The sequence below is a fragment of the Hermetia illucens genome, chromosome 4 (genome assembly GCF_905115235.1).
Source record: "Hermetia illucens chromosome 4, iHerIll2.2.curated.20191125, whole genome shotgun sequence".
In the NCBI taxonomy this organism is placed as follows: domain Eukaryota; kingdom Metazoa; phylum Arthropoda; class Insecta; order Diptera; family Stratiomyidae; genus Hermetia; species Hermetia illucens.
The window spans coordinates 100,916,147-100,943,926 of NC_051852.1; the positions used below are offsets into that span (position 1 = coordinate 100,916,147).

The 27,780-nt window shown below is 38.3% G+C and overlaps 1 protein-coding gene across 2 annotated transcripts in view; it reads left to right on the top strand.

The window, feature by feature from the left end:
• The window catches only part of LOC119656280 (RNA-binding protein 24-like), a 123,553-nt gene that overhangs the window by 59,976 nt on the left and 35,797 nt on the right, over window positions 1–27,780 (top strand). For both annotated transcript variants that reach the window (XM_038062707.1, XM_038062709.1), the window contains one exon: window positions 10,312–10,372. In XM_038062707.1, the coding sequence (XP_037918635.1) occupies window positions 10,312–10,372 (61 nt within the window). The remainder of the gene's footprint in view (window positions 1–10,311; window positions 10,373–27,780) is intronic.

Consider the following 27,780-nt stretch of genomic DNA (forward strand, 5'->3'; position numbering starts at 1 on the left):
TTCCGCACTCACCCAGGTTAGAGTGCTCAATGAACATTTCTGAGATGCTCACATTGATGATCTCCAGTTTCTCTTTCTAGAATCCCTTTGGAAGCCAAAATTTGTTAAATCTGCCTCCTGCAATTAATATGTCATTTGAAATCAGTCGAGCCCCCTGGGGAGTATCGATGCTCTCCAAATGAACTCATGGGGTCGACAACACCATTTCACCGCAAGTTGTTGACCGTTGGCAACAATTCAAAGTACTATCATACAATAATTTACAACATGAGCGAGCACTGACTATGCATAATTATCCGCGCACCGTATTTCGTATTTTTCAACTATAAACCCTAGTTTGGTTTTTTATGGAAAAAGCCCTCCTGTGGACTCCAGTTCGCATGCTTGCCTACTTCACTCACATATCGGTGGCATATGTAATCGGTGGTATGACAACTTGAAGTAAAAAAGGCATTGTCATTTACTAAGAAGAGCAACTGTGCAAGCCTCTCTCTGCTAGTTTTTTTGTAACAGAAAGTATGGGCGCATGTATTTATAGACTGACTCAACGAAGGGCTACCTCATTTGACTATTTTTTCTAAATGCGACCTCTTATCGCTGTGGGTTGTAGATTTAATTCGTTTCGTGAGCATTTAGAATCGTTGATTCGATGTGGGAAAAGCATTTCGATTATAATTTTACGTCAACGGATTTTTGGGTCTCGATATCATTTTTTACTGATAGCCAATAGAAGCTTTTACTTCTGTTAACGATAAAAGGCGCATTGCCTTCCCATGGAAGCAAGCAGGAATAACATCAGCATAATTTCGTTGTTTTAGTGGAGCACCATCCACATTGGAGTAATGAATATACGCTCCTTTAAAATGTTTAGGCCCCGATTGTAGCCTTTCAGAAAAGTTAGAAGGAAAATGTTCAAAATTTTATGAAAGATAAATTTAACCAAGTATGTCTTGCTAAATATGAATTGAACTATGTAGATTCTAAGCAACAAAACATAAATTTATCTTTTATAACGTATTGGAAAATTTCCTGATAATTTCTCTAAAAAGGTGATTTATAAGGTTTTGTTTGCAAAATCGGTCCAATGTCTGTCTGTCCGTCTGTCTTTTTTGAGGAGGTGGAAATCTTCTAAAGACACTGGTCTGGACACACCAGCGTGTGGGATTTTTACCCACTAAAATCAACCCCTGACTCCCTCCCTGCCCCGCGGAACCACCATAAGGTAGTACATCACGGGGCGGAGTCAGCTCACTCTAGCTTAATCCCATTTCTTCTATATGCAGCGCACGTGACCGCGCTTTTCTCCTTTCCTCTGCCTTTCGCAATTTATCTTATCTGAGGGTTTTGCAGGCTGCTTTATAGGGGCACTCTTTCTGCCCTTGATCGACTCTACCTACCGCCCTCTGAGCCGCTCTTCTGGCTTGGTGGCAGGCTGATCGAAGACCGGTCAGTTCATCTTTCCACCAGTAGTTTGGTCTTCTACGGGGGAATGAGCACCTCCTAGGCATGGACGCGTCACATGCTTTGGCGATGCATTGAACCAGATGGACGGCTCTTTCCATAGAGGCGCCTGCTTTATCAAGTTGATCTAACCACACCCCTATGAAGGTCTGCTCATCCAAAGATTTTGCAGATCAGCCTGAAATCTTTTTCGGTTTCGGGCATGATAGCTCTTTGCCCTGTGGCTCGACACATGTCTCAAAGAAGATTGCCTGGTGATTGCTGTGGGTGTAGCGTTTGCTGACGTACCAGGACGTACCACGCAGCACATACCAGCGATGGGCTGACAAAGGTCAGGTCTGCAACTGAGCCTAACCCCCCTTTCTGGAAGGTGTTTACAGCACCTTCGTTAGCCAAAACCATGTCCATCTGCGCGAAAGCTTCTATTAAACTGCGCCCCCTAGCATTTGATTCTCTGCTACCCCACTCTAGGGCCCAAGCATTGAAATCACCAGCAATTACCTTGGGACTTCGTCCCCTTGCGTCGAGAACAAGATTATCAAGCATTTGCTCGAATTCAGACAGTGTCAAACTTGGTGGGGCGTAGTAGCTGTATACATATACACCACTTATTTTCGCCCACACAAAGCCACTGGCTGCCTGACTTGCAGTACTTTGTATGGCTTGTCGACCATAAGCCCATATCGCCGCTCCACCAGTCGAATTTGTGACCCATACGCCATCGTGACGGTTTCTGTACGGCTCACTTATGATGGCGATTTCCATCTCAGATTCGAACGTGGTCTGCTCAAGTAAATCTTGAGCGACCCTGCAATGATTGAGGTTTATTTGAATAGACCTCATTTTCTTATTGCAGTGAGCGCCTTCCTAAATTCGGGACATTTACTACTTCCGGCAATATGCCGGTTATTTTGTCCCTCTTTCACCTCGCGCAATAGGTCCCTACTGCACTCCCTGGCAATATGGCCCTTCTCCCCACACCTTCTGCATTGATCGGATCGATCAATGCTGCTGGTGCATACCTCTTTAGCGAAGTCTGTTCTCTTAAACGGCAGACAACCCATCCAATCCGAACTTTTCCGGCCGCCAACAACTTCTGCGCTGTCCGCAAGTTCTTCCAACTTGAATTGTTCCTTCAGAGCAGTACAAACCTCTGCTTTCGATGTTATTTCATCGAGATCCTTACTTTGTATGTAGATCTCATGTTTTTGGGCACGCACTGCGGCATTCTCCCCAAGTGCGAAAGTCATCAGCCTTGCCCACACTCGAACTTTTCAGCTCGAACATGAGATCCCCTTTCTGGGTTCTTCGGATTCGTTTCACATTTCCGTCTGTCTGTCTGTCACAGGCACTTTTCTCAGAAACGGCTATACCGATTGACACGAAATTTGGTGAAAAGGTGGGACCTGTAGACCCCCAGCAGTGAGTGATATCCTTCTACGTTGAGATTTAGGGGGAGTCCGCATACATGTAAAAGGGGGGTGTACAATTTTTTTTTACGGAATATAATCATGTGGAGTATCAAATGAAAGGTCTTAATTAGTACTTTTCGAAGCCGGTCTTAGTTTTGAGATTTGTTAAAAAGTCGGGGAGTGGGAGGGGTGGAAATTGATGATTTCTTTAACGGACCCATTCTCAGAAACTACGTTAATAATAGTATATTACCATATTTTTGGGAAAATTGAGTAAAACCCCCCTTAAGTTTATGTCAGAGTTATAAAAGTTGGTAGTAGTATAAAATATAATATGAAGCATATTATCTCCCAAGTTTGATCAAAATCATACTATTAGTAACAAAGTTACAGTAGCTCAAAGTTGTCTTTACAGTGTAAATTTACAACCCGAAGTACTAAATCTGACATGCTAAATGCATATTCTTAACGGGCTACGTGCAAATGGGATAGTTCTACACTCAAATATACTCACACAAGAAACAAACAAAACCTTTCATACCTGAAGCGCCCAGCTTCCGGTTTCCCGACTTGTTTATAGAATGATTTTATTTCCTCGTTGAGACTAGTCTGCTTCTACGATGACTTTTGATCTAAAGTTCTTTCACTAGAGCATTGCTTAGGGTTTACGAAATGGAAGTAATCGTTGAGGGCAGATCTAGAAAATATGGAGACTGCGGATGCCATTCGAATTTCATGAAATTTTGCTATCGTATCCATCGATATACTATAACAAAATCTTCCCTTGTTAAAGGTGTATTTTGTACTTTTATCAAATACTGCTGACTGGCAAGCCGAGTCCAGAAATTTGTCAGGAGGGGGTGGGGACTGAAAATAGAGTCACAAATAAAATTAAATTGAACTTACAGTTTCGGAGCAAGCCGCATAATCTTTATTCTAGTCTAGTGGAGTGCCGTTCCTCGGCGTAAAACCAAAGTTCCTTATTAAGGCAGGCCTAGACCGGATACTGGTTGTTGCGCCGTTGATGATGATGAGTGGAGTGGAGTCTAGTGTTCGATCCACTTTGATGAGAATCCTTTTCATTTCGTTTAACAGGCTCAAAATGCCCTTCTGAAATATCAGCACGTTGTTTGCTCATTGTGAGGATACGCGGACTAATTGTCCGCATGCAGAAATTTTCGTGCTTAATGGAAGCACGTTTCGCTGATATCAGCTAATTCATACAATTTGACTTCACGTTTATCCAAAATGATTTTGCTTTTTGTGGGATAATTATTTCTTCAGTACGATCCAAAATTTCAGCATAATTTATATTTTGACGAACCCAGCAAAATATTGATAAATGTTTTTTGTTTCGGCGGCGCAAATAGTTCATAATATTGGGGCAAACCAGAAGTTGTTTTATTTTCATAAATAACATTTTTAACAAAAATAAAATAACAATTGATAGTTTCGAAGTTAAGATTATCCGAATTTCCGATTTTAACTCCTCTATTATCAAGTTCTTCGATCTCGGGGTGATATCCCTCTTCGTCCCTAGATTGGTGAAGCTGTGCACTTGGGAAGTGTGCCATGGAATTAAATAAGAGATATACGTATGACACAAGATCACGTTTATCTTGTTTTTAGCCCAAAAGGATTTTTCAAAACCTTTCTGCAGTTTCAATGGCTTTTTTTATTGATGACAGATCCAAATACGCTTTATCTGACGGTTTCGTCTAGGGCAGAGGCAATTCATCAGACGCTGCCTCACCTCTGCCCTGGGAGCAGCGTGACCGAAAGCGGCGACTGGTGGTAATTGCTCCATTTATACATAATTGCAAAGACAACATGGGTGGGAATTATATTGAAGTGAAATCCGTTGCATGTTCAAACTTAAACCTCTGCCCTGGACGAAACCGTCAATAAACTTTTTTTTTGGTGATTAGCCCAAGTTGCTTCAAGACCCCCTGCATCTTCAATAAAAAAAATCCGCTTTATCATGTCATATTTGATGATAGTCTGACACGATTGTATGATTCATTGCCTTTGAATGGTATCACATTATTGCTCGGCGGGTTTAGCGCCAAAGTTGGGAACGAAGAGATATATCGAGGATGAACGCTTCTGCCTAGTTGTAAAATGCTCTCCAGGCAAATGCTTACATAAAACAGCATCCCTAGATGGCAAACAAAAAAACATGTTTTAGACAATTATTAAGAATTAAATATTATTAAATATTTTTCGACTCTAAGCATAATATTTACCGAAATTTACTGCAGAAAATAATGGTTGACTTGGAAATCCTAGTAAAACAGTACAGGTTGGAACTCATAACGTTCGGGTAAATGCGCTTGGTCCTTGGCCTGCTGCCAGTGGACGATTGACGAAAATTGAAAATGAAACAAACAAGATCAGATTTTAAAATAGAACTGAACACGCAGAAAGTAAAGCTCCGAATATACATTAAACCATAATAAAAATTACCGACCTCGTTCAAGAGGAGGGTTGGCAGAAGGATAATAGACGCAGAACGGAAAAGGCATTAATTGCGAAGCAGCTAGAACCAGAACTTGTATGAAATATTATACAATTGCAGAATTTCGAGGTTCGAGCGAGATATGCATTCGAAAGCTTCAGACACCCAGTGTGTAATCAACGGACGAGAGAGGGGAGGTGATGTATGTGATATCACAAAAGTTATATTGCTTTAAAGTGTGATATCACATTACCACCACCGACCGCGTTCCAAACATCACCAAACTTTGCAACATTACTTGACATCACTGCATCACCATGATAAGTGACCACCGTTCTTCCTAATACGGGTGGCGGCTGTCGAGTGTCGATACCGCCTATCGGTTAGTGTTATGGATTCTCTGTTCTCTCAACCGGCATTGGTGTGGAAGAAAGATTTCGAGTTTGTTCGTGGTAGATAAATAAACTTCTAATTATGCCAAGTAAAGCATACTTCTAAGCGAAGTAATGCCTGTTCGTAAAAATTATAATTTTATATTCCTTGCATACGAAAATATCTTAATATGATATATGGGATCTTTTATTTTTTCCTACGTTTACGTTAAAGGTTCTTTCCTCGCTGATACCTACTTGGTGCTGCCGTACTTTTTACAATATAAATGGAATAAATGCAGGGCAAATAACAATCTAATGATAACAGTTGGGCTTTCGTAGGATAACACATAAATAGCGTTACTAGCATTAACCCGTAACCTTCAAAAGGCACGTGTACAAATTTAACAGCTATCGGACTATTAGTTTGCGGTATAGAGCATTTTGAGCGAAGCAACTTTTGTTAGTTTGAAAAAAATTGATAAAAAGGAATTTCGTGTGTTAATAAAGTACTACTTTTTGACGAAAAAAAATCTGTTGAAGCCAAAACTTGGCTTGATAATCATTATTCGGACTTTGTACAGGGAAAATTAACCGTTGAGAACGAAAAGTCTCCAAAATAATTTTGAATGACCGCAAAGTGAAGTTGGTCGAGATAGCTGAGGCTCTAAAGATATCGAAGGAAGTTGTCAGACATATCGTGCATGAATGTTTGGGTATGTGAAAGTTCACAATCGATCAAAAATAATAACGAGGTGACGATTCTGAACAATGGTTGAAGCTCTCGCTCCATAAAAAACAACTCGAATTTATGGATCGTAATGTGACAATGGACGAAACGATCGTCATTTGAGTGGACTGCACGTGGTGAACCGATTCCAAATCGCACAAAGACGCAACAATCAGTTGGCATAGTGTAACATTCATCAACTATCTTGAGAAGGCAAAAACCGTCAAAAGCGACGATTACATAGCGTTATTGTAGCGTTCGAAGGATGAAATCGCGGAAAAATGAACCCAGTTGAAGGAAAAGGAAGTGCTGCTTCATCAAGACAATGCACCATGTTACAAACCAATAAAAACGATGGTAAAATTGCATGAATTGGGCTTCAAGTTGCTTCCGCATCCACCGTATTCTCCATATCTAGCCCCAGCGACTTTTTTCTGCTCTCAGACCTCACCTCGCTGGAAAGAAATTTAGTGCCGATGAAAAGATAATCGCCAAAGCGGGGGCCTATTTTGAGGCTAAAGACAAATCGTATTATAAAAATGGTATAGAAAAATTGTATGACCGCTATAATCACTGTATCGCTTATATATTGAACCACCAACTACATTGAATAATAAAATCAAATTTGACAAAAAAAAAAGGTTTCTAGCCTACGAACTTTTCAGTCTAACTGTTAAGTAATATTTTAAAAAATCGCCTGCCGAATGTTAAAATTGTATGTTAGTGATGCCCAAAAGGGTATTCGAAGAGGGAACGGATGGTTGATGAGCAGCTGATGGAGAGGGCGCATTATTGCCCAAATTTATGAAGTGAAGGGTGCGACTTCAAGATCGGATCTGGTGGAAGAACAGTATCCTAGAGGCGGAAGCCTAAAATGGCCTGCAGAGCCTCGACGACGACGGTATCCATTATCACATGTGCATTATATTAGTTCTGCTAGAGTCCTTATGTCTTAGGTTAAGATTTCCATCTCACATGAAGTATACACCATGCTAATCTACTAATTTCTGTAGAAGTAGCTCTTGATCGTGGAAGTGGTGCACACTACGCTATCCCGTTAATATACTGCACGAGACGAAAAATCGAATGTTAATTATGAAAGCACGCATTGTCGTTTGCGTCTCTCTAACTTGTCCTTGCTCCTTAAGGGGGTCATCCTGTATGTCGGATACTAGGTATCGATTTTTTTGCATCAATTGTATCTAGATATAGTGTAGAATATATGGGCAAAGTGATTTTTTGATATTCGGAGTCATTCCGAAATTAATTGTCAGTTAAGATTTTATGGTTGAAAATCGCATTTTACTTTTTAAATATGTTTTTCTCTAAACTGCACGTGGAAAATTTGCTGTCACTATAGCTCAAAATCTATCCAACGAAATTCTTTGAAATTTTCACTACTTATTCAGAACATATTTCTACGGTCCGCAAATTAGGAAAATTGGGATTTATTCGGTAGTTTTTTTTTATTCATTGAAGAAGCCTTGAAAAAACACAAATTTATAAAAAAAAAAGTTTAACAAGGCACCAAAAATTTTGCGTTTAATATTTTTTAATAATCCTAGTTTGCGGACTGTAGTTAAGTCCGCACGTTCAAATGCCTTTTACATTTTTCTTCTTTAAGATGATTACAGCGCCCTCTAATGTGACCTTTTGTGGAAGATGGATGTATAAGTTGCTCTCTATCTCAATAATAAACTATACTATCGGGCTGGAAAAATTACTACGCATGCTCAAGATATTAATAAATATATGGTATTTGTACCTTCATCCAGTTCTTCACAAAAAATTTCTAAAGAAAAGCGAAAAAAACGGCCTTCACGCGGATTGACCCCATTAAATTTATTACGCTCTTTCACGATCACAGCTAAAGAAACGATTGAATTCATACAATACAAACAACGTTTTAGAAAGAGTAAAACAGGGAGGATCCCGATTTTCAATACCTCCAGAAATTTATCAAGTAAAATAAATGTGGTACACTTTTTTAAAGTAAACGAAAACGAAGATGTGGATGAGATTTTTTAACAATGCTTCCAACGTTGACGAATGGTCATTATGATACTTGTGACTTGACCTATATGTAATTGATAACGTTTAACAGTGTAAACATTTACGTTAAAAGATAAATGCAATTGGGCTTCCATCTAAGTACTTATCATTCCAAAGAACGCTTTGTTTTAATTATGGGATGAAAGGTTTTCTTGCTTCAGAAATCATTGACTTAGATTGACCAGTAATTTATAGCTCTCGCAGTTCTTAGGAACTTCTAGTATGACAAATTACTCACTTTAATGTGATGTTGAGATTCTATTATGCATTTGGCTTCACATGGAAGAAATTAATTTTGACTTATTATAATTTGGTTAGTAATGGTAGGATTCCAACTAAACTTCTCGGCATATACCTTATATCATGGTCTATATGGTTGCTGGCATACGTACATATAGCATACATTACCTATAAAAATTCTTTAACGAAAATAATACTTAATCCCATTCTAAATCTAATAAAAAAAAAAAAAAAACAAAATAACAATAACAAGGAAGGATATATATATACATTCCATAAAAGAATGTATAGGAGAGATACAAATGTTAATAACTGGGACCTGGATTAGAATACTCGGGGAGAGATCAACTTTGCAAACTTGCTTATGGTATTCAATTTCTTAAACCCAGTTTAGTATTTTTATTTCATAATAGACTTGTCTCATCACACCTGGAAAGGTGAATATCGATATTAATATTCGCTTGTTTTATTATGTCCGATAGCGTTCCATCCATTCTGTCTCATTGCCATATGTACATCCCTAGGTTAGTCATGTTTACGGAAAATATGAAAGAGTTTTAAATAATTTTGAACTATTACATTCCCCGAATGTTCCTTGCTTCTTTCCGAAAAGTTTTCATCCCACTTATCAATTAAAAGTAATAAGTTGATATGCTTTAATTATGACAAATGATAAAATAAATTATTTCGTCGTCATAAATAAACCCGAAAAACCTTTAGTTTAAATTAAATAGAAAATAACGCACACCTACTGTTCTTTTGTGAAAACATCACAGCAGGCATCCCAACTAACAAGTACTGAGTAAATAAGCAATATCATTATCTCCACTAATATCTAATTTTTACAGGAAAATATCTGCTGGCAATGTAATAACTTCACCGCATGCCACAATATTCCATGACTCCCACCTTATTATTATCGAAACTCTTTCTTCAAAATTACCTGAAATGTTGTTGTGTATCTAATGAAACCAATCAAACAAAACGAGTGGGACACTTTGAATTGCTTACTTTGTGTACTTATAGGTACACAAAAATGGATGTTACCCCGAAGGTAAATGAGGTTCAAACAGGACGGACGGCGAACTGCCTTTGTATAAGCGAACCCGTTCCATTGCGTGGTGCAATACCCAAAGCATATTCAATTCACCCATCCATCCACAACGCGTAATTTTCAACATAGGAACCTATTCGAGTAGAACGAAATCGAAAGAACACTATCATTATCAGAGCCTTCCAAAGTGTCGAGGACTTACCCTCGTATATACGTATGATGTACGTGCTCCTTCTGTTTCTATATCAGTTCGAATTTCACGACCTCCAATGTTTTGTGTGTTGCCGATTTCTTACATTTTTTTAACTCGAATTTCAGATATTGTGGACTAAAACTAAGTACTTTCACGAGCACGTCCTACACTTAGATTGTTGTCCCTTAATTTCCCGTTCTACGGATGAGAGGCTAAATTGTTCTGTTCGTAGTAATTTCTTTATATCAATCGATGCTATCAATATAATTTCTGTTAATTCGATATCCTGCGCCGTTAACCCTCTCAAATTAACCACAACTTTCTTTCTTGTCTTTCACAGGATACCCCTTCACTGCTGGTCTGCGTGCTGGAGGATTTCCGGTTATTCCGAACCAGTTTGGGTAAGTTCATTCACTTTACCAATTCTAATTTTACCATTTTTTCTGATACCTTGTCGCCATTGTAATGCCTCTTTTATTATTTGGTAATTGTTAAAAATGTGACACAGTAAACGTGTCCCCTTGCTTTATGAAAGAAAGGACAGTAATACGCAAAACTAGTCCATATCATCGTTGTTATCTTTCGCCATGCGATAATCACAGCATTGATTGCATAGAACGCGAAGAAAGAAAAGCAAGAAAACTGAGAAATCCTTTTACGTAACACACAATTGAATGGCTTGTGTTGAACAAGCTATAAAAGAACTTTTAGGGGACTCTCTTTCGTAATGCGTGCACATTTATCTACCTCGTGTTTTCCGTCGTTGCTTTCGAAAGAGAAAAGTGACAAAATACTTTTTAACCAGGTGCAAGCTTCTAAAATTAGTCGAGATGGAACACGATAAGTTCCGTATAATGAAAAAAACAAAGAATACTTTCGATTGGCCTAAATTCAAAAATTAATGTTTGAAATGTCATAGATATTCGATATTTATTATCTTACGTAAACACTTTAAACTTCGCTAGATAAAATATGAAAATAAACTGAAAGATTTATTCTTTAGAAAATTAAAAAGTTGTTTAGACTAGGGGAAAAAAGTAGCGAGCATATCTGCAACAAAAAGGAATGAAATTTGTAAACATTTTGCTTAAAAGCCTCATGAACTGAATTTATTGTGGTTTTATGATGATTAGCAATCTTATTTGAAATCATTTTTTCGGATGTTTTTTTAAGGGTACTGGTGGCTCTGTTTTTTGGCTACTTCCTAAACACTTTCTTTGTTGGAAGGTTCCAGTCACCGTTTCATAATTTAGACGACTCCTTGGAGTCTATCGATTTTTTCTTAATTGTCTGCTGACGGTAGTCGACCACATTTTTGTTTAGTCTATTAAATGCGTATATAGTTGTCACCTTTGAAACTACCTGATAGATAACTATGATCAAATTATGTGTAAAAGCTAATGCCAACTGTCTTCAAAAAAAAAACTTGAAGGGAATTATCATTAAATTATAAGACTTTTCAGAATTTCCTTATATCATTTGCTACGCTTTGTGGTTTTGGGAGAACTACTGAGTCAGTGACATAATTCATTATATTCCTTGAGGCTTTACGTTGTCGTTTGGTTTTATCTGTAGTTAGCAATCAGCTCTAATATACATATATGGTTGCCAGCTACTCCTTGGTGGGGTATAGCACATCAACCACATCTACGCATTATCATTTGTGCGTCAGCTCTAATGTTGCAATAGAATCAATTTTCGTTTTTTATTTTATCCGCCTGTAGCAATTCTCAAAAGAGGTAATCCACAAATTTAGCATGTGTGGAATTATCAAAACCAAGTTTTCTATGTATTAAACAGAGTTCCCATCTTTTCTAGATTTTGCTGCCTTGATCAAGTTGCTTTGAAATCTCTCTTTTGATGTGTAGCCATTTTCCTCAATGTCTTTATTGCCAAAAACCTTGTACTTCTTGAGACTGTCATTTAATGAAAAGTTATCAAATATTGGCTTCTCCTGTTATAACAGGCTACAGCCTGCAATGTCATTTTTTGGCGTCCAAAGTTTTTTTTTCGCCGTCGATGTGGTGAGGGAAATAAGTCGTGAGATTTCCATGTTTCTGTTGCAGGCGAAGTTTATGAATCCGCTTCCATTCTCGTTAGTTAGCTAGTTATTTCACGACAGCATTGCTCCCGCTCGAGATTATTACCCCGATTTAACTGAGCTACTCATTCACAGCTGGGTCGACTGATATCCGCCATCAAGTCAGGATACAAATCCCGCTGCCATCAGCGAGATTCCATCGGATCGCAATATTTGGTTACAAAGTACTGTTGTCGCATAAAATGGTGACTACATTGTTTAGCTCCTGCATAAGCTGAAGCTTATAAGTGCAAAATGCACCAAAAACAGCCTTGAGATGCCCGTGGAAGTTTCGCAAGACATGGAATCAATAATTCTTCATCTTCTTTTGTTATTTCTCTCGCTTCTGCTGCCTACACAAGGTCTTCCCTTTCGGCATTCATCATCGGTTCTACGAAGCTTGCTGAATTTTTTCTTGGGTATAGATTTCTACGTAATGGAACTGGAGAAGAGGACATGGGCAAGTTACACGGGTCCTACTTGTTTAATAAGCTTTCTGTTGGGTTACGTTGCATACTTGCTATTAGGCAAACCACATGATTTTCCGGGTCTTCTATCGTACCTCGGGCTAAGGTCCAGTTGATTTCTCCAACTAAAAAGAGGAGTTTGTCAAGAGAGTTTTTTTATCCATCCCCGTTCGCCTTGTGAAAAGATATCTGGAATTCCCACTTCGTTCATTCCTTTGATGCGTCTGACCGTTTGAAGTTTTTAGAACCAAATGAAGATAGGTTTCTTCCGGTTCGTAATAAATGGTGAACATCATCTTCCCGCATCATGCCTTCTATTCGTCTTAGAATTCTTCGCTTGGTTCGCTGCCTTTGTTGCTGACAATTTTATGGGATGCATTAGAATAATATGCCTGATGCTCGACAACATATCTTGCTTGCAATTCATCTTTGATTTCCTTTATGTTATGATTTCCACTGACCCGAGTTTACAGGATTGTCTATCCGTTCTAAGCGTTTGTCTGCTTCTTTTGTACTTTATAATAGTTCTCGTTTACATCTATTGATTCTTCTGCTCGCCATCTCGTCAAGTTTCATCAGGGTTTGCCGAGCGTATGTTTTAGATCGTGTCAGAATGCGGTGTTTTTTGGCAAAGATTTCTAGGTTAGCCCAAAATCTGCTTTGAAATTTCTTAACGGTTCTTTGGTTGAATTGAATAAGACACCCAAAACTCATATGCTTGCTTGAAGTACATCAAGATGTGAATATCTAGTATCATCTCGTTAATTTCTTTCATTGGAATCGTCTCAGGTGATCGCCAGTTTTGACACTGGCGAAAGGATTTAAGCACCTATCTCTATAATTTGAGACAATCCCAATCATTTTCAAGCAAATTCTTTGGAGACTTCTCAGCCTTTGTAATTAAAGAGATTGTGGCGTACTTCTGTTAACGGTGCTTAGCCGTGCTTTGAGCAGTTTTTCTGGAATTCTTTACTGTCTGGAATTGTCTATAATACATCTCTGATTTCTTATTGTGTAGGGTGAGGAGGAAAGAGGACGCTAGTTTAAAGTACTTCGAGATTGAACGCTGGTGTAGAGCTGCTGAGGTGTTATGCTACACTTTTACATAATATAATTCGTGTCTTTTCGCCATTCGTTTAATGATAGATAAGGATAGAATTTGATGCGCTATCGCTTTGACGCAATCGATGTCTATTCCCCCATCTTGGAGGTTTTCAATATGCCCTTCTTTGCTTCTTATTTGATAAACGTTATTGACGTCTCACTCCATTGAGATAGTGGTCCTTTTTATTGTTTTCACTGCGATATGAAAGCATATCCGGGATGGTAGAGGCTGCGTTTTTCTCACTTGTAGAAGATCTCTTTTATAAGTTTCGACGGCGAACACAAGTTGGGGAGATAATATCTCTGCTGCAAAGTAAATAGATCTTTCCCCGCTGTCATCACAGCTGTATTGGAGACTACAACTAGCATTATCGAATTGTTTTTATGTCAATGAATCATACGCCGAATGTGGTTTATTATAATATTTGTCCTTTATTGAGTTACCCTGAATCTGATAATCATGTAGGTGAATTTCTTCGGAACCACAACACCGTAGGACGTAATCATAAAAATAATATTGTTCCGCAGTCAGCTACTTGATAATCTAATAGTTCTAGGTTCGCCAGGATGTTGCTTTTATATTTTTTTCCTTTTGATCAATGAACGCTCTACGGGATCTTATTCTGACAGGAGAACTTAGATTTTAAGTATTCATCTCGTAGCCAATTCCGTCAATTACGCAATTCGGTCTGGATCTCGTATTTGTTTTCTCTGGCCTGAATAATTCCCCTTTGAAAGGTCGTGAATCCCTTACACAACCACCTTCACCCCCAAGCGTTTGTGTTTACTGTGACGCTACCGAAGTAGTTAAGACGCGTGTTGTACTCAATCCTTATTTCATTTTCAGTTCCGAATCGTTTCTGACGACTTTTCCGTATCTAAGTTTTCTTCTGTTAATAATTATGCAATGTGCCTATATATTTTTTTGGTGTATCTATTGTCGACCAGATAACATGGTTTTTTGAGAATTGTGGGGTCCTAAATCCGCATCAACTTAATGCCGGACTGGACCAAATGGGGAGCAACTTACTCTTTTTTTGGTCCACGGACCCCTCGTTTAGGGCTTAGCACCCAAACTTTAAAAAATGTCAGGCAATGATGGTTTTACGGTTTCTTACCAGGGAAGAGGCAAATCGACAGACGCTGCCTCACATTTCGTCCGGTCCGGCAATAAGTTGATGCGCACTTAGGATCACACAATTCTCAAAAAAATATTTCCAGCTCTGGCCAAGCTCTGATCAAAATGCGGATTTGCGCTCAATATAATTCGTAGTCATGTTGTGTTCTGCGGATTATATAATATAAAGGAGCAGTTAACAACTGCGTCCAGGGCAGAGGTGAGGCAGCGTCTGACGATTTGTCTTTGCCCTGGTAAGAAACCGTTAAGCCGTCATTGCCTGACATCAGATAACATCCACATCGTTGAATATATAATTCAACAATTGTATCGTTTGTGAGCCTTCAAGGTGCACAGGATTGGACCTTTACTTCGCGCCTCTCTCTTACAATTTATGGATATTCTCTGCTCTTACATCTCCTTATCAGACCATAACGAGTGATCTAATACAACTTATGTATTTCCCAAACCAACAAGTGGCGTGGCATTCATTGTCTTTGGCCCAGGATTCGATCACTACAGGGGAGGAGATCAATGACGTGATGGCAAATCTTCAATTTGAGGCATTCACTAAAGTAACGACCGCGATTGCGAAGTGCATTAATTCAGGTATTGTTGGTCACACCTCTTTAATGCTCGGCTAACGCCGCTTTAACATTGCATTCTTCGTAATTATCAGAAAAACGTTTTACCTTTAAAGAGTTTTGTAATCTAGAAAAAAGTCCAATAGAGCAAAATCTAAAGAGTAGGGCGTCAAGCTAGTGAGGCTCATGCGTCAAGGTAGTAGTTTTTGTTGAGGGTGATAACTGCCGTGAACCGTGCGAGTAGGATCGTTTTCATGTTGCAGGAGCCACTCATCTAAATGACACACGGTCGGAGATTTTCGAACTAGACTTTCGAACAGCTTTTTCAAATCATTAGATATAATTGTCAGTTCATTGATTGGTTTTGAGGAGCGAATTTTGAGTGTACGTTCCCTTTGTTATCGAAAGAACGGTGTGAGCCAGGAGACTACCATTCGGTGCTATTTATCATAGTTTCCGAATTGTATTGATAGCATCATAATTCTTTACAGACTCGAAGGCAGTGATCTGTTAGATAAAAATTCCGGATATAAATTTTTCGTGGGGGTTTTTGGAAAACATTTGTAATCCTTCCTTCAGAAGAGAAATTTCGCTTCTACGTTTTCTTAATTGCTCATTAGTTGCTAATCTAATCGAGATTAGAATTAATTTTTTGGTCACGATGAAGTTCATTATAGTGGATGAATCCTTCTCAATTCCACCAGCAACAGAGCCTCAACTTCTTCTTCAATTCTGCTTTTTCAATCCCTTCCTAAATTGTCATACGTCATACGTCCTGTCCTAAATTGTCATACGTGACACATTTCTCGTATCTAGTGACACTTCATTTCAGTAATTGCTTCTGTCTTCGAACTATTTCAGTAGATTGCATGTTTGAATTCGGTTAAGTAAATTTTTTTGCTGGAATTATTTGGCATCTATGGATATTTACCCCTTCAAAATAGCTAGATAGATATCAACTGCTTAATAATCGACTAGTTGCATGTAAACTTTCATCGACTTTTTGCGAAATTATTCTTTTTTGCTGTAATGGTTGGGTCGACTGATGCGAGTTGCTTTTTTTTATTTAAATTCCATCATCCTCAACGATGTACCGACCGGTGTCCTGCATTAACCTATTCAATGCGAGTGTTCCAAAAGTTATTCTAGGGTCTAGTGAAGGTCGGGTGATCCAACAGTTGAGTCGTGCCTCTCTCTCTCTCTCTGAGAGACCTAGTAGTCCTTTATTCCGTATTTTAGGTCAAGAAGCCCCCATCCGGCTCGAACGGTTGAGAGCGTTGGCCTTCATAACGTTCACTTTGTTTCGTGATTCGACAATCGATAGAAAGTTTAAGTTAAATAGAATAAATCTATTAAATTTTACGGAAAGAAAAATCAGTCTTTGGGTGATGGTCTCAGATTTCAGTCACTTTTTCTACCATAGATATTGTTTTTATCGCCTTGTTCGATCATCGATACCATACGGACTAGGAGATCCAATCACCACAGCCTATCAATTACAATTACAGATTTCATAGTTATATAGGCCATCTTCTTGTAGGAGACGAAATATTTTCAGAAGGACTTTTCTTTCGAACTCAAGTCTTCGAAGAATACATGCTGATTGACAAGATCATTGTCTTGTACAGTAAGAGCTTTGGCAATATGACATTAGTTTCGAGTGGGATGTAACCTGAAATGGGCTTTTTGTTAGCTGGCAAAATCTGTGCGCGTCATAGCTGTTATCGGTTGTGATTTTTGACACGAGATGGGAAACATTTTCAACAGTCTAAAAGTTATAGTGCTATTTGATGATGTCATGGTTTTTGTGCTGGTTTTATTGTGCTACCCAAAATCTCTTACCGATTGTCGTCTGCTTATTCTGAATGAATGCGGTTTACATATCTCGGGTTACATTTCCCATTATATAGTCCACACAGGCCAATAGTTGGCTGGACTTGCAGAGGATAATGCCTCTCGCATTTACATCAGCATCCTGTATCACTTTCTCCAAGGCTAGGTTAAAAAGCATGCATAATAGAACATCCCCTTGTTTTATACCGTTATTAATGATGAAAGGTCTCGAAAATGATGCTGTTGCTCTTATCTGGGGCTGCACATAAGCACAGTTTTACTATGACCATATAATACACGGGCTTGAAATCGCCGAAAAGATGGTGCAACTGATGCCGATATTCCAACAGTTTTTTCATGGCTTGCGGCAGAGAAAATCCCATGTGGAGTGAAGTATTTTTGGTGTGGGGCGCTCCGGGTTAGCAAGGTAGATGGTACTCCTCAATATAATACCTCTATAATTGCTGCGTGACGTGATATTAATTTTTTGTGTGTGGGACAAGTATTGGTTTGTTGTCCCAAAACTTGATCATAAACTTATGAATTGCTGGGCGTAGTTAATCGTCTTCCTGTTGAATCAGTTCGATTATAATTCCATCGACTCCTGGCGACTTATGATTCCTGAGCCGATGAAATGCACAGACCGTTCCTTTCATGCTTGGTGGTGGCAGCGTTTGTCCGTCATCTTCAGTTCTCGGGACCTCCAACTAGGCAATATTCTGGTTGTTTAACAGTTCATCAAAGTACTAAACCCATCGCTCCAATATGCCCTTGCGGTCGAAATCAGATTTCTCTTTTTGTTTCGGCAGGATGAGTATTGCGATGTACATAGCTAGGTTCTGCTGATTCGTTCACAATGCTTGTGCGCCTGGTGCAATTGCTCCTTGACTCTTCACAGACTAGTCGGTTCTCGCTGGCTTCCTTTCGCTGTTTATGAAGTCGCATCTTCCCTCCACGGAGTTCGTGCTAAGTTCCTGCGTGTGCCTGTCTCCTTTGATATCGTTGTATTGCATGCTTCCATTCCATTGCTAACATAAAATCACCATTGAACCAGCCGTTCCGATAATTTTATTTCCCGTACCAATGATAGTGTCCCTCTGTTGGTTTTGAAATTCATGTGTTGATGCTTCATTTGCATCGCAACTGATAGTTGCAGTTATTGCGGCATCCATTTCTCCCTTATAGATGTTATGAATGACTTTGTGGTGGATGACTTAATTTTTTATTTTCATCGAATATCAGAGCTGATTCGAGGTAGTTTTGTTATTCGAGGAGAGTCGGGGAATCATGTCAACGAGGTAGTGATTTGAGCTTATATTGCATGACTCCTGTTCACTCCTTTATGTAACCCACACAATCTCTTTGTTGTTATTGGTCCTTTTATATTGCTTCTCCTATATCTTTGGACATTAAGGCAGAAAACTGGTGCCGGTCGATTAATACGTCCCGTCTGGAGGTCTTTTCTTTCAGCGAAAACCAGATACTTCCAACGACTGCTAGTTGGATAATCTGCAGTCCGTTATCAGTGGTAGTCCTATCCAAGCTATGAGAGCTGGCGTATCATCTGAAAATGGACTCTGTCCTAACTTCGCTGTTAAAATATTCAGTATGATTTGTGCGCTCGTTCCACTGCTTCGTTAAGGATATACTTCTTCAATTCCACAGTCACCTCTGCAAGGACGTGAACATTAATCAGGTTTATTTTTCGAAATTCTCTATAGCTGTTTCTTTATGTTTTTAAAGCCGATAACAGCAGGCTGACTAGGGAAATTACTTCGACCACATGATTCGGTATAATATATGGTATAGTGGCTCCAGAATACCGGCTATACATTGAAACAGGGTATCGGCTAGGTGCTGAACACCTTTTGACCTATAGAGGAAATGCATCTTCCGTGCTGTTGCTGAGTCCATCGTTGTGTCTAGTGTGACCCCCAACCTGGAGCATCAATTTGTGGAGAGAAATGTGACTCCTTCAGCCTTCTCGATTTGCCGTTTTTCTTTAAGGAACTTATTGGTGAAAAAAATGATTCAGTAAGCGTTTTATGATTCAACGTGGGTATCAATCCACACTTTCTCCTTATCGGAAACGGAACGAAATCGTTGCAGCCATTACTCTGCCAGTCGCACATATTGAACAACTTGCCCGTAAACCTTTTACATTTTTTCGATGGCTTTAGGGAAGTAAAATTTTAAAATAGTTTAAATTTATTTATTTGTCTATTTTGCAGCTCAGGTAACTTCGAATACATTTCAAGTAACTTCTGAAACGCTTTATTCTTTTTTATATATTCTCTAAAACGTCACATTCCGAATGAGTCTTCTTTCATAAAAATAAAACCAGTACGGTTGATCGATGTCAAAGACATCTACCTTCAAAATACGAAAAGATTTTTCCCCAATCCATGCTACAAGAATATATCTCTTCAGAATAAATCAGTTCCAAAAATCTCTCTAGAATTAAATTCCAGGCAGATGCTCGCTACTAATTTTCACTATACGAAAACTACATCCGCTAGAAATATATCAAATCCTATTTAAAGTTATTTTCTTTTTCTTCTCCAATTATAATTTCAGAATCTTAAAATTAAGTAGGCTTACCGTGAAAACAAAATGACAAAAAAATAATTAGAACGCACACAGAAATCCAAAGAAAACCAAATGAACGAAGAGACACATGGTTGGCCAAATAATTATTGTCTGACCTTGTGTGTGAAAATTACGTTGTCCGAGAATAGGAAATCTAGGAAAACTTATTAAATCTCAGGAACAAATCATTTCACAGCACGAAACAGATAAAAAAAATATCGGAATGAATCTAATCTCGACGCAAATGAAAAATATGCCAAAATGTGATTATTAGAAACTCATTTATGTGCGTGTGACACAAAAGCAAACATACAACGATAAAGAAAGACGTAAAATATTTAATTTTATTTTTCTATAATGCAATTTGTCGTTTTATTTTTTATTTTACTATTTCCTTTTTCTCTGATATTTGCGTTGGTTTTTCATTCCTTACAATTGCAATTTTATTTTTTTTTTCTTGTTATACATCCTTTGCGATAAAACAATGAGAAAAGATATTTTTTTTTCAAATGATTTATATAAAGATATTTCTTACCGAGTGTTATAGAGTGAGAAGTAAGCCTTTGAACGAAGAAAGATGTTTTAAGAAGGAAATAAGAAAGAATTTAGAGTTTGTTTTACATTTTACGATTTGGTGAAGAGTGACGAGTTTATTCAACTTGAAAATTATATCTTAGTTTTTACTCTGCTATATTTAATTAGATTTTTCGACCTCTTTTAAGTGTTTTATTTTTCTTTTAGTTTTTTGATTTGTTTAATAATTTTATTTGAATTTGTTCTATAATTTCTTCCTATATTTGTTTCATATTATTTTGTTTTTGTTATTTATTTTATATTTTTTAGTTTTTATTGAGACAGGATTTTTCAACACACGATTGTTTGTCACACGGGTTTTTGCGGAGTTTCGTTTGGTTAACACGGTTTTCTACTTTGTTTGTTGAAGAGAAATTGATCACTGAAAACACCAATGATTTTAGCAAAAAGCAGATTGCAAATATAAAATATAATTTCTAGGCAGTTCAGATTTTAGGCATATAATAAGCGAATTTTAGAAAATTCTCATTGGTTTTTATCAGTTTTAAGAGCTTTAAATTTGGGTGTAATAATCGGCAGCAAACAAATCTATTTTCCTGATGTTGAATGCCATAGAAGAGATCCATCTTAGTTTTCTATTAGCATTTTTCGATTGATTTAGTTTTACTATGCCGTAATATCAACAAATATGAAACTACTTTTGCTGAACTCCTTACTAAAAGAACCAATTGCGACCGCTATAAGTAATTACATAACGTGTTAATGATCAATTTTTGTATTCCCAATACCTTTCTGTCTGATTTATTTATTTAATTCTAAATTCATCGCTAAACTGGGATAAATTGGTCAATTTGGTTACTAAATAAAGTTCTGGTCTTTGCTCCCAGTAGAACCTCAAAAGCAGGATTTAAAGGCATGCGCCAACTATCCTGATTTTTTTCATTTCTTGCGATCCATATCAACAATTGGTTCTACTTCGCTTATATTGCAATCAAACTTAATTCTTTTCAAATAATCAGCGATTTGTTGGTATTCCCTCCTTAAAGTCATTAGAAAACGACCTTCTAGCCAAAAATATATAATAATGAAAATTATAACTATTTTTATTGAATTATTTAAGTTGAGTTATTAGAAATATTTCGACACCACTACATCTATTGAAAAATAAAAAAATATTTACACTAATTTTAGGGTTCTGATTTCTAAACAAAAACCACCACCATGATCGGCTACCAGATAATCAGTTGAAAACTCAATTAAAATGTAACTACACATGAAAAGGTTTTTCTCTTTAAAAAAGTGTTTTTCTTTCGTTTAAGTGGTTTTCCTATATATACATATGCTGGTCAATTTTGCATATTTGTGTGTTTTGACATATAATATATTAATGGGATATTTTGGTTTTCATGTGTACTTGGCCAAAATTGCAAGTTGCGCTGTAATTTCAATAGTTAAATATATTTCATGTGGTTGCTATTGGTTTCAAATTAACCATTATGTTCAAGGGATGAAAAAAAAAATTGGGAAGAGAATTTATTCAATTCAAAATAACAATATTTAATTTTGCTGTGATAATATTTAGGATTTTTGAATGTTTAACGTGTTTATTTTTCTTCTTGTGTATATCGATGTTATGTATTGGCTTCTCGTACAGATACGCACGTTAATGTATAAACTAAAATATGTTAAGTAGTTTTGAAATATTGTCTCCGCTGTTATTTGAATTCAATGAATGAAAATATCCAAGCACCATTCACATTGTTTGTTGGAAAAGCCTTTTTAATTTGGAAATGGAGCCCCTTCCCTGTGGTACAATTTTTAAAATTATATATAACAATGATATAAATTTGAAGCAAATATATAATCTTTTGTTTTTATCTAAAACAGCGGAAAACGAAGGAAATCTAGTTTTTGCTGTAAAATGGATTTACTTTGATAAAATCTTTCCAGGTTATTTAACTAAAAGACAACTCTCGTTAACCGTGACACGGTTTCGTTCTGATAACAAAGAAAGTCCAGTTTCATCAAAAATTATTCTAAAATCAAGAGCAGTCATTGGAGCGCGGAATCATTATCGACACAAATGACCTGAACAATATTTTTTTGAAAATCTCTATTTAAGCGCTCATTTCCTCTTTGAATACGTTCTCGATGCAATTAATCCGTCCGGCGAAATGTTACACGGGCAGATGATATGAACGGGGGACTTTGGAATTCGGTATTGACGCATAACTGAAGGATATTCATATAGTAAATTTACGAAATCTGATAGCCCTCATTTGTATCCGACATCAGAATCCAGTGTTCATGATATGAATATTATGAGGGTTGTACTGCGAGTTTACTTTTCAGCATTGTTGGACCGTTTTGTGAATAATATCACAAATACATATGTCGAAGCCTAATACGGAAATCTACAAAAAGTACGCTGCAAGATAAAAAATAGACCTACTATTCTATGCCATTTTTGTAGGTATTGGTTTTGGTTATTTTAACAGTTGCATTTTTATTTCTTAAAACAGTACCAAAACTAAAGGTATTTATGCCTACCGAGAAGCAGGAGGTGATATTCTATGGTTTGATGGGAGGTAGACCTGCAGAATTGGACATAGTGCCATATGGACTTTAAACCACTTCCCACCCATTGCCGGGTAAGAATATGTGTGGATGGAAGACAGGCTCAGCCTCTTATATTCAAATCAGAGTGGTCGATTGCACTCGACGGTCCCGTCTAATCGACTATCCTAGATTCACTTATCTACTGTAGGATTTTCACTAATGGATGGATGATGCTCCCCGCTGCCGCTTGAGTACATCCTTATTAAAAACCGGGTGCCTGATGGGACCATAAATGGGAAATGATCTCTGAATTCTGTTTCTTCGCGACAGAACAGGGAAACCAAGGAATCAATACTCCTATTCTGTATTTACATACACACGTCTAGCTAGCGAGTTATTACCAGTTAGAATTCCTACAGTACTTGTGTGAACCGGTGGTTTCGACATGAAAAGTTTGATGTTTCTAGTGGCATATAGGCTCGACCATTATTCCTTATAGGATGATTCTTCCAAGTTGCTTGGCTAGCCCTGCAGATGGTGGTTATGAAGGACAGGTGCGCTTTCTTTGCACCTTATATCTCCCACCAAACAGATGTATGGGGGTCAACAAATCAGAATGTATGTCAAGAACCGGGTTCAGTTCTCATAATACCTCTTCCACTGTATGCTCCTCACGTTCACTGTTTTTCCATAGATCTAAACGATTTAACCCGGAAGAGAATGCATATATATGATTACAATTTACACATTGGTGGGGTATAGTACGTCAGCCACATCTACGCGGAAAAGATCAAGACAGTAATTCGCTAATTTGTGTTTGGGTTTGTTGATGTTTAGAATTGCGAATATGACAGAACCACGCAATATTACTGTGATCGAGGAAGAGAAGAGAGATTCTTAGTATGATGTCTCTTTTCTATTTCCGATAAACCCGGTTATACGAAAACTATAGATTTCCTTATCGTGGTCCTTTTGCGAACAGTATTCTGGGTCCAATCTCATTTACTAACGTAAAAAATTTCATTGAAATCGGTGGAAACCACGTTGAACGGAACTCGAAATTGTTTCGGGCTGTCAATGCTGACTTGTTTTCGCAAAACTTTAGCGTTTATTTCTATAATGAAATCTAAGAGTTTAATAATCGAAGAATTCATTCATTTCATTCTATGTTGCACCAGCTCCAAATTGTGGTTTGGCCTCTATTAAGTATTATTTTTGATTAATTAGGACGCCGACGTTTCACCATATACAGCGTATAACTGACGGTTGTATCCGATGTCCTACTGTAAATGTCAGAAAGTCCTTAATGAAATGTTCATTGGAATAGGTACGTTACCTTTCCAGAATTTTATATTTAAATGTGAAACTTATTTTTCTTGGGTATTTTTCTGAACTTGAGCGGATCGCATAATGTACTGGTTGCTGCATTAATACGTCACTTTAATTGTTATCAAAACAAACTTTCATCTAAAAAAGTTTCTAAAAAGACTGGTAACTTGCTTGATACCCAAATGACAAATCGTGTTCCAGCGCTGCATTGAGGAGAATGAGAACAAGTCTCCCCCCCTTAGGTCCGAGACGATTGGGAAACTTTCAGTAACGTTGCATAAAATTCTAACGTTCGTTATTGTTACTTGTGTTATTTGTACCAGTTTCTCGAGAATCTCTAGGGCAAATATAATGTTGTAAAGCATTTTACTACCTGCTACTATCAAATATTTGCTTGAAAGTCATGGCGAATGGTGCACATCGATGTTATATTCCCAGCATTTTCCCAGCACCTGTTTTGCTGAGCAAATCTGGACTATTGTGGTTCGGCCACTCCTGCAATCCCCTAGATACTCGCCTATGGTTTTGCCGTAGGAATGTTGGGGTATCCGTCCGAGAACCTTTAAGATTGTCTTATACGTATGGTTCACCTGGCAGAAAACAATTCCTATTTATATCGTTATCATCTTTCCGTTTCATTTTCAAATGAGTGCGGCATATATCTAGAATAACTTCTAGTACTACGGATGTAGTAGTTCTCATTGCTCCAGCAATATTTAAGTAACCGAGCCTCTGGAATTGCACTGGAAATTCCTCCGTCTTTGCGAAGTTCCTTCTCTGCCACCAAATGAAACATGTCATACATCAAAATAGGTTTTATTATGAACGTGTACATCCAGTGAATCCTTAGCGGTCTTATTTCTCACAGTGCTACCGGATCAGAGCAGTCTGCAGGATTTCCGACATTGTTCCTAGATATGATGCTTCTATCTCAGCTTAAGATATGATGATTCCACCTTAGTTTAATATTTGTTATACTTTTAGTCAGTTCAGTCACTACCGTTTTCCTATAAGGCCGGACGTCGTTTGGGCATGCAGTTTCCTTAATTTTCGTCCAATGTCGCTAAGACGCTTCTCCAAACAGTTACTGCTCAATATTTATTACACGTCAGCTTACGCTTCATGGTAGCCCTTACATTTTCGATTGGGTTCATATTTGGTGACCATGCAGGACACTCCATCGTTATAATGCCATTTTCGTATTTTTATCCCGGGTGAGCTACGACGCTACGGATTATTATGCGCTTCAAACCATTCATTGTAATCTGTGGCAAACCATTTACGGGTGCACTTTAGCAATCACTTTTGATAAACTTCCTTTGGCGTTCAAAGTACCAGTGAACAGATAAATTTTTTGGAACCCCTGCTTTCTGAAACATCCCCAAAAGTGAACCATCACTGAAAGTTTAACAATGCGCTGTGTACATGGTTTTCTACGTATTGACCACGCTCGCTTATATTTATTCCATTTTCAAAAAGACGGTTCGTCAGTAAAACCTACCTTCGGAAAGTCGCAATCGATATTCTTTGCGGCCTATTTAAAACGCGAATCAATATGCCTCTCGCTCGTATTTCAATCAATGACATTCTTCATTTTGTTGTCATCAAACTAACCGAGATCTCTAAGAAGTATTGTGCTCGACGCAATGGTACAGAAGGATTTCTTTTTGAATATTCGGACGATTGCACTGCCCCTAGCTTTGTTGGTTAATCGTCTTATCATTTTCCTTTCTTTACACTGATCAATTCACTTACGAAAGAACTGATTAAATTTTTTTTTAATATTGCGCTGTTGCAGAAACTGAGATTTTCGACCTTTGAAGCACAATCACATAACTTCAGACTATTTTGCGTACGCATCGCTCATCTTAACTATATATCTGCTTTTTCTCCGAAAGTTACGAACTGACACATTAGCTAAAGAGGTTTATCCAGTTTGAGAACAAATATCACCTTCATGCCACGTAGTTAAAATATAAGTGTATGCCAAATACGAGCGGTATCATCATCATCAACGACGCAACAACCGGTATCTGGTCTAGGCCTGCGTTAATAAGGAACTCCAGACATCCCGGTTTTGCGCCGAGGTCCACCAATTCGATATCCCTAACAGCTGTCTGGCGTCCTGGCCCACGCCATCGCTCCATCTTAGGCAGGGTCTGCCTCGTCTTCTTTTTCTACCACAGATATTGCCCTTATAGACTTTCCGGGTGGGATCATCTTCATCCATACGGATTAAGTGACCCGCCCATCGTAACCTATTGAGCCGGATTTTATCCACAACCGGACGGTCATGGTATCGCTCATAGATTTCGTCATTGTGTAGGCTACGGAATCGTCCATCCTCATGTAGGGGGCCAAAAATTCTTCGGAGGATTCTTCTCTCGAACGCGGCCAAGAGTTCGCAATTTTTCTTGCTAAGAACCCAAGTTTCCGAGGAATACATGAGGACTGGCAAGATCATAGTCTTGTACAGTAAGAGCTTTGACCCTATGGTGAGACGTTTTCAGTGCAACAGTCTTTGTAAGCTGAAATAGGCTCTGTTGGCTGACAACAACCGTGCGCGGATTTCATCATCGTAGTTGTTATCGGTTGTGATTTTCGACCCTAGATAGGAGAAATTGTCAACGGTCTCAAAGTTGTATTCTCCTATCCTTATTCTTCTTCGTGTTTGTGTTTGACCAGTGCGGTTTGATGTTGTTGGTTGATTCGTCTTCGGTGCTGACGTTGCCACCATATATTTTGTCTTGCATTCATTGATGTGCAGCCCAAGATCTCGCGCCGCCTGCTCGATCTGGATGAAGGCAGTTTGTACGTCTCGGGTGGTTCTTCCCATGATGTCGATATCGTCAGCATAGGCCAGTAGTTGGGTGGACTTGAAGAGGATCGTACCTCTTGCATTCACTTCAGCATCACGGATCACTTTCTCGAGGGCCAGGTTAAAGAGGACGCATGATAGCGCATCCCCTTGTCGTAGATCGTTGTTGATGTCGAATGGTCTTGAGAGTGATCCTGCTGCTTTTATCTGGCCTCGCACATTGGTCAGGGTCAGCCTAGTCAGTCTTATTAATTTCGTCGGGATACCGAATTCTCTCATGGCCGTGTACAGTTTTACCCTGGCTATGCTATCATAGGCGGCTTTAAAGTCGATGAACAGATGGTGCAACTGTTGTCCATATTCCAACAATTTTCCATCGCCTGCCGCAGAGAGAAAATCTGATCTTTTGCTGATTTGCCTGGAGTGAAGCCTCTTTGGTATACGAGCGGTATATATTCCGAATATGCAGATCTCGGTAATCTGTTTTCTCTATTAGTAAGCCAAGAATGATGTAATTTATGCCTGCAGATTTGTACCTATGGAACATGTCAAATTCCCATTTTATTCGCTTAAATGCCACTAGTTTGCATACCAAAGTCGAGGCTTCGGGTTGAGGCCTACATATATGTCTGTTCAGGCTGCCTGTAAAGTGCACTTCAAGCAGGCTGTTTGCCATTTCCTCATCGCTTTCTGTGTTTTTCTCCCCCTGTAAAAGAAGCTGCCGGCCAGCTTTTTTTTAGAAGATAACCTTCAACTTGGAGGTCACTTTGAGCGAGTTAGATTTTTTACAAAAAC